This window comes from Ammodytes marinus (genome assembly GCF_949987685.1).
Source record: "Ammodytes marinus genome assembly, chromosome: 13".
NCBI lineage: Eukaryota > Metazoa > Chordata > Actinopteri > Uranoscopiformes > Ammodytidae > Ammodytes > Ammodytes marinus.
This window is the reverse complement of record NC_137217.1, coordinates 18,294,248-18,302,651: the sequence shown is the minus strand read 5'-3', so window position 1 is coordinate 18,302,651 and position 8,404 is coordinate 18,294,248. Positions and strand designations below refer to the sequence as shown.

General features: G+C 43.3%; 1 protein-coding gene across 1 annotated transcript in view; it reads left to right on the top strand.

Annotated features, from left to right (window-relative positions):
• The first annotated feature begins 4,509 nt into the window (after positions 1-4,509).
• The window catches only part of itga8 (integrin, alpha 8), a 40,014-nt gene continuing 36,119 nt past the window's right edge, over positions 4,510-8,404 (top strand). Inside the window, exons 1-3 of the mRNA XM_080039278.1 lie at positions 4,510-4,865; positions 5,195-5,325; positions 8,293-8,393. Of these exons, the coding sequence (XP_079895404.1) occupies positions 4,684-4,865; positions 5,195-5,325; positions 8,293-8,393 (414 nt within the window). The 5' untranslated portion in view covers positions 4,510-4,683. The remainder of the gene's footprint in view (positions 4,866-5,194; positions 5,326-8,292; positions 8,394-8,404) is intronic.

Below are 8,404 nucleotides of genomic sequence, written 5' to 3'. Positions count from 1 at the left end.
AGACAGGAGCTAACCTGAACAGTATGGGAGGAGATGTGTGTGTTTTCCTGGAAACGGGAGATCTGTGAGAATTTTATTGGATGTAAGACGGTAGGAGAAATGATTACAGATAAAACTACAGACACTCGCACACAAGCTGCATTGAAATGTTACCTGGCGTCATATAACAGTCGCAGTAAATCAAAATGGAGCAAAGAACAAGGAATGTAGCCTATATGGCTGCTACCTCCTCGCTTCATCACCATCACACATTCTTTTTCGCCAGTGAGAAGAGAGAAAGCCACTAGAACACATCTGTCTCCTTTGTGCTCATGTTTTTAGAAGTTATTTTATTCTCCTCTTTTCATCTTGGATTTCCATATACACGGCTGAGAAAGAACAGACCTTCTCCCTTACTCTTCTCTGTCTCTCCCTTGACACACACACACTTCACTGTTGCACAAAAATGTTTCAGGGAGTTTAGTCAAGGTGAACCACGTTTGCCCCAACTAAAAGAAACAAAGGAAGGAGACAGGGTGGAAGGGATGGATGCAGGGGCGGTTCTACAGGGGGGCAAGGGGGGGCAGCCGCCCCCCCCCCCCCCCCCCCCCACTGAAGAGCCTTGCCCCCCAGCTGCCCCCCTAACTTTTGCATTCTCAAAAATGTACTTGTTAGAACAACAAGCCACTCAAATAATTGAAACAAACAATAAATTGAACAAAAGTAAATAATTTTGAATCCAATCTTATGCCCTGCCTCTCAAATACTTAGCCACGGCCCTGCATCATATTGCAATTGCGCATATCGGCGATCACACAGTTTGTCACACACAGCGAGTCAGCCCGCTGCTGTGCCATGCAGCCCGGCGAAGAGTAACTGACCTGCTCCGAGTATCTGAAGGTGAAGTCAGTTTACCCTTGTGAATTTTAAACACACCAATTTAACTTAAAGTTAAATTTGTAATTAATGTAATGCCCACCATGGCCAACACCTGCATCGCTCTGAGCCAGAGGTGGTCCAAGGTAAGGACTGAGTGTGTGTGTGTGTGTGTGTGTGTGTGTGTGTGTGTGTGTCTTGACTTTAGAAATAAAACTGATTTGATGTGATTTAATAAACTGTCTGTGAGTGAGTGAGTGAGTGAGTGAGTGAGTGTGTGAGTGAGTGAGTGAGTGTGTGAGTGAGTGAGTGAGTGAACTAACTGTGTGCGTGTGTGTAATTTCCTCTTATTAAACCAGACTCTGTTCATATTCTTTCTGTGGAGACGATGGTGAAACTATTGATCAACAGGTTAATAGAAAGAGGAACATTGACTCAACCTCTATACACTGACAACACCACGACAGAATATTTAATCAAATTCCCCAAAAGAGTTCTAGAAAGTGCTTTAAAAGTATCAGGTATTATAATTATTGTTCATTTTAAAGGATTAATATAAAACACAATCAGAGTTGACTTCAGAAAATCTTTATTTGATCTTTTTCTGCCCTGATATCAAACATTTAAGCAACAGGCTTCAAATCAGAGAAAAGAGGAAATATGAACTTTGATTATTTGATGTTCCCCACATTGTTATAGGCTATTCCTTTTTGGACCCTGTTATTGACATGAGTGACTGAGCTCTTTGACTATGCGACATGAAAAGTTACTATCAGTATCTCTGGCTTACGGCCCCCCTGAGCCCTTGGGCCCCTGGGCCTGTGCCCGGTGTGCCCGTGCAGTAATCCACCCTGCAATGTAAAAGTAGCTAATTCATCAATAAGAGCACACCCATTAATCGTTGGCCAAAAGGGAAATCACTCGCTTGTGACTTGTAGGAGCATATTGCCCTTTTATTAATTTGTAGGCAAGAGCTTGATACAAATATTTAAAAAACGTGCATGTTCGGATCCATACAATTTAACAGTGGGTCGCCGTTTCGATAGAGAGAGAGAGAGAGAGAGAGAGAGAGAGATGCCGTTTCTGAGGCATTAAGTTACTACAGTGACACTGACAGTGCTAGGAGATCGATCATTTTTGTTTGAGCAGCCAAACATAGCCTACTAAAAGCTCTCACATATCACAGCAAACGAGCTGCACAAATTAAACCAGGTTACATAATCATATGTTAAAGACATGAATAAATAAGTGAAGGAAAAGAAGAAATAAATGTGATGGATGAAGAGGAGGTTTTATATTCAGACAGAGGGACAGAGGCAGGTAGTGATCAGCAGGCAGATGAAAGGTAGGCAGAGGGTCTGACTGCAGTCCCAGCCTAAACTACTGTAGCCTATTGTTATTCTCCTTCCATATACATTCCACTAGACTAGAATGATATGTCATGTCACTCAAAATAACATGTTTCAATGATTGCCTGTTTTCTGTTGTAGCAATGTGTTGTATAGGGTAAGCTATGTAGGCTTAAGGTATAGGCTACAAATGTCTTATTTTATCAGAAATGATGATCAATATAATATATATGGGGACTCCCGCTACCGTCCTCCCATGCCCCCCTGCCAAGACCTCTTGCCCCCCCCCCCCTTCGCCACCCCATGTAACATTTTCCAGATCCTCCCCTGGATGGATGGGAGGAAGAGTGTTGAAGATGTAGAGGAGATCAGGGCAGGTAATGAAACTTCTCCATCTGCCAGGTCAAGGTTTTGGGCTGCTCTCACCCACTCTTTACTCCACCTAGTTCTCACCTGCTTCTTATCAACTCTCTTGACAGAAAACGTTTTTCATCCGTCCTATACTCTGTGCTCCTACACACCCAGAGAATGAGCTCTGTTTGATGAGTAAAATGTTCAGATGTAGGAGGATGTGTGGAGCTGAATATTACAAATAAAACTGCCTGGTCTGGCCTGTCATCTTTTTTAAAAACAGTTTTTCACTGCAGAGTATTATTTTCATCAAGAGCGCAGTATGTTACCACGGAGGTTTAGGAGGGGAAATAACTCGGCGTTGAGTGAAACGGTGAGCGCGCCAAAAGTTTCCAAACTTGCACAGCTCGAGAGATTTGTGCAGTGAGCCCGATCCGACATAATAATTACAGACATAATTACAGTAGATGATTGTCATCGGAAGAAAACGCACACAGCCCCGTTGCAACGCTATTGGAGAACAAATTTGCCAGTGAAAAAAAAAGTGTATGGATTAATAGTAGGGGAGAGTGGACTGAATTGTGCCAGTGGGGAAGTTGTGCCACCCCTTGTTTCTAGAAAACCGTGGAAGAAATTGGAAATGTGACCACATATTTAAGGAAAGCCATCCATTTGACTCATCCTTTAAAGAAGGGAGACACAAGGAATAAGATATAAAAAACTGTTTTTGCCTTTCAAAGTAAAATTTCCCTGATCAAGGTTTTTTGTTCTGTCTTGTTATGCACTGCAATGTTTAAACTGTTTTTTTTTCGTTGTTTCTTTTTAATTTCCCCTTGTCTGAGGGTGTCTGTCTGTGTACATTACAATTTCACTTATACAATAAGTAGAGTGGCAGGGAAAATGATGAGACCACTAAGTCTCTACATAAGCCCATAAAGATAGGCTACAAACACACCATTAGCATTGTAGCTAGGTTCATCTGTTGATTCAGAAAAGGAAGAATTAGTCAAAATGTAACTGTGCTTTCACAGTCTGTCTTTGAACACATTGTCAGCTATTTGTTGAAATTCACTTCCCTTGCATAGGACTTTTTGAAAAGTAAGATTTAGATTTTTAAGAATGTCCACATAAATTGTGTGGCCTCACTACCCTGTAGTACACCATGTTTATAGTTTAGGAGGATGTGATTCTGCCTTCAGCTCTTTATTAAAGCCATACAAACAGAAATAAGGTGTTACTTCCTACTTCATTTGTTTATGTGGTAGAGGTAGACACATGCAATAATGTTAAAGGTTTACATTTTCTTTAGTTGTCTTATTCTAGCGTTCAAAAGTTTGGATTCTTTTCTTTCCTTCAATAACGCCTGTTTTAACATATGAAAAAGTAAAATTCAGACACCAAATTAATTATTTATATTAAGCTATGGCGCCCAAAGGATTACAATACAGAGATTCAAACTTCTCACAGCGTTGCATTGCAGGGGAGAATACGGTTGACCATTTCTCCCCAAAATAACCTTCGCACGCGTCCAGGACAGGCTGGCTACATTTCTGAAGTGATTCAAGAAGGTGGTTGTAAAACTCACATTAATATTATTTATTGTTTCGCGGTGAAGCTCCCAATTCGCCACGGAAGATTAGTCTGCTACTTAAAAGGAGCGGTGACGCGCTAGTCCCTTTAGCGCGCTCAGATGTGGTATGTGCCTTGTAATGTGTGAGTGTGCGTGCGTGTGTGTGCGTGCGTGTGTGTGTGTGTGTGCGTGTGTGTGTGTGTGTGTGTGTGTGTGTGTGTGTGTGTGTGTGTAGGGGGGCGGGGGCGCGGCTGGGCAGTCTTGTAGCTGAGAGACCCTGGGCAGACCTGGTGGTTTCAGGGTGTCAGACAGGAGGAAGGTTTGGGGGAGCGCAGTGATCCAGTGACAGCCAGTTGGCGCTCTTAACCCGAGAGAAACCTACCTCACCTTCACGGAGGAAGGAAACTTTGCGCTCTCTCTCTCTCTCTCTCTCTCTCTCTCTCTCTCTCTCTCTCTCTCTCTCTCTCTCTCTCTCTCTCTCTCTCTCTCTCTCTCTCTCTGTCCCAGTTCCCTTTCATTTTTGGGGGGAACTAGTGCGCAGCTGGCTGTTCTTTGGGGATGGAGCGTGCATGGGACTGTGTTTCCTCCGCCGGGATGTTTATTATCGGGGTGCTGTCGGTGCTAAACGGAGTATGGAGTTTTAACCTTCACGCAGAGCATCCCACGGTTTACAGGGGACCCAATGGAAGTTATTTCGGTTATTCAGTGGACTTCTACCAAGCTTCCAGCGACAGCAACACGTGAGTGGCAACATCAGGACTGGAGTTGTCCCATAAGGGTTCTCCTATACGGGGAGTAAGGATCTTACAGGCTAATATACCTCATCGACTGTACATCTAGTTTAACCTGCCAAGTTGCCTATAGACTCAATAATAATCAATATAATAGAATTGACTCCACATTCTGTGAAGTGGAGTATGCACACACAGATTTCTGCTGCACAGAGAGAGCGAAAGAGAATTTTGAAAACAAGCAGAAAGTTAGATGTATGAATGATGCAACTTGTACATTGGCTGCACACATGTCTTGCATGTAGGCTATACCTTGTTCTTTTCTTTTCCCCCACCAGGATCAGTGTGTTGGTGGGGGCTCCCAAGGCAAACACCTCCCAGCCGGGCGTAGTGGAGGCTGGGTCCGTCTATTACTGCCCCTGGCCCGGACACCCAGACAGTTGCAGACAGATACCCTTTGACAATTCCAGTAAGTAACATGAAAAGCGTTTTAAATTTTTTCATGTCAAGGATCAAAATAAATTCATGGCAGAACTCCTAGGGGCCGGTAGACATATTGTATATTCCATAGAGCATTTGTGTTGCTCCAAGAAAATGAAAACGGAATAACTGGACTGTTACATTTGGACGGACTGTGAGACACATGCTCAACAATGCCATTGTTTTATGAGGAGTACTTTAGTGAATAACAGAAATGAAATTTAACAAGCGTTCAGTTTGCTTGTGGCCTTTTTAAGAGCCATAGGTGGCCCCTTATGACTGGAGTTTCATAACCTGTGGGTCTGGTGTTTGAGTGCATTAGGAGTTGGCGCATGTGTTGTTGCATGAAAAAGAGAGATAATACATATGGGCCTCATCAGCTTCATAAAAAAGGAAAGGTGGCTGGCAGGTTTGCTAACATCATGCTGATTATGGTTTTCAATATATTATCATCAAGGATACCTGTCCAATCAGCCCTATGTTTGTGTGTCTGTGATGCACACTTTTCCATATGGGGTAGAGAGAGAGAAGGAGAGCAAGTGGGGGAGGGGGGGTTAAACTGTATGCACATGGGAATTTAGTTCCTCTTTGGGAAGAAAGTAGATTGGGCGAGGTCTGCTTTTTATTAGATCTTGAAGATTCATCCTTGTCTCGTTTCCCCTCCCCTTGTCTCTCTCGCTCTCTCTCTCTCTCTCTCTCTCTCTTTCTCTCTCTCCATCAATCTATCCCTCTTTCTCTCTCTTTTTCGTGTTTCCAATCCTTTTTGTGAGGACCTCTATCATCTTGGTGGGGACCACAGGAAAGGGAGATGGAGAAGGAACTGATATTTTATTGCACTTGTTAACTTCTGGTGGAAGTGGTCCTCTCAAAGACGGCGCAAGCTGCAGCCATGTAGTGTCCTGTTGGGAGGATTGATTTATCGGACAGAGTGCAGAGAAAGCTATAAACATACATCCACATTGGATTGTAGCAGAGTTGAAGGTATCAAAAGCTCAACACTGGGGGGATAAAGTTGTATGTGTTTTGGATGTGTTCTGCAGCACTAAAGGGATACATACTGGCGTGAGGACAGAAGCAGAGGACTTTCATGTTAGATACACCCCCATGTACCAATATAATTAGATATTGCCAGTCAGCTGCTTGCCGGTCAGCTGATATATACATCAATGAGTTGCTAATGTGGAAGCATGGACCAAACAGCTAAAAGCCTATCAGCTAATGCAAGCACCACTTTATTGCTTCAAGAAAAAAACTCCACACATTACAGATGATTATCTTTGCTTTACCTGAAGTTTATACGTTTCTTTCACTGCTTTTGGTGTGAGGAACAAATACAGAAGAACAAATGTGTGCGCAGACATGTGCATTGCATCTATTCAGTAGAATGGTTTGGGTACGCTCATGGTGATTGATGACAGTGGCCACGGTGGATATTTCTAGAGTTACAGCAGACACTTTATTACAGGTATAAACCAGACAAGAGGACGGTGATGAACATCTGTGTGTGTTGGTGTGCTGTGCTGTGTTTTATCCATACTTCAGCCTCACGTGTGCCTTAGTGTGTGTGTGTGTGTGTGTGTGTGTGTGTGTGTGTGTGTGTGTGTGTGTGTGTGTGTGTGTGTGCGTGTGTGTGTGTGTGTGTGTGTGTGTGTGTGTGTGTGTGTGTGTAGCTTCAGTGACGTTATGCAGATGTGTCAGGTCGTGCAGCAAGGAGGTTGATACGGTGATGATCAGTCACACATTAAAGCAAATGAACCTGCTGGTGCCTGGGATGCTAATTGGTCGCTTTTTAATCGGTCAGAACGCGATATTTTTCCAACTCCTTTATTATAAGAAGGAGAGACACATGATAAAGCAATCTGAACACTTCAAATTTCAGCAAATCCTTCAGTGTGGCCTCAGCTAAACATGGCTGGGTGTGTATATTAGAATCTTTTTCACTCATGACCTTCACACACAATTTCCAAACAACCTGTCCTGGGATTAGAAATAGCTTCCTTTCAGTCACCTGCATGTTTATTTAACCTTTAGGTTCATGCTGCTGATGAGAGTTATGGGTTTCATATGTTGATGTAGTTGTGTTCTTTTTTATTATTAGATAATAGGTTCGTCTATGTAAAAGTATGCAAACCCACAATCAGAAATAGATGTAGAATTAAATAAACCCGGTAACAAACTCCCTCAGACAGAGATGAAAATATGAATGACTTTAATAGACAAAACTGTACTAGACTGTACACCTAACTTTGTGCAATCATTGTCTCCCTGTGTGTGGGTCTGCCTGTTTAAGTATGTGTGTGTGAATGAGCATGTGCTAAAGAAAGGTGTTTAAAGCAGTGGGGGTCCGCCACAGCTCTAAAGAGACCCAGCTGGTCTTTAAAACCACTGGAAAATATCTACTACAGAGCAAAGGGTCACACGCAAACATCACACCAAATCTGACACTTTATCATGTATTTGCATGTGTGTGTGTGTGTGTGTGTGTGTGTGTGTGTGTGTATGTGTGTGTGTGTGTGTGTGTGGTGTGTGTGTGTGTGTGTGTGTGTGTGTGTGTGTGTGTGTGTGTGTGTGTGTGTGTGTAGCCCCGATTGTAGTAAGACTCTTAAGTGTTAATACATTTTATAGGAAAGACTTTGACTGAAGCCTCCAGCATCCTGACAAATGTCTGTTTCTGGGTGTGTGTGTGTGTGTGTGTGGGGGGGGGGGGGGGGGGGGGCAAATGGTGTTTTGATGTTTGTTATAGGCCTGTTTAAGATGTTGCTGCCTGTTTGTTCTTGCCCATCAGGGACAAATGCTTTCCATTCACACAGGCAGAGCTGCACGCCTGGATCCACATTACACGCAGTCAATGTCAGCTTTTACCACCATACTAAAATACCTATTTCTTTTCACCTTCCCTCCCCACCCTTTCTCTCTCCCTCTCTCTTTCTCTCCCTCTGTCTGTCCCTCTCTCCAGATAACCGAATGATAAAGGTGAACGGGACCAGAGAGCCTCTGGAGTTTAAGTCGCACCAGTGGTTCGGAGCATCCGTCCGGACGCATAAAGGAAAAGTGGTGGTGAGTGGATA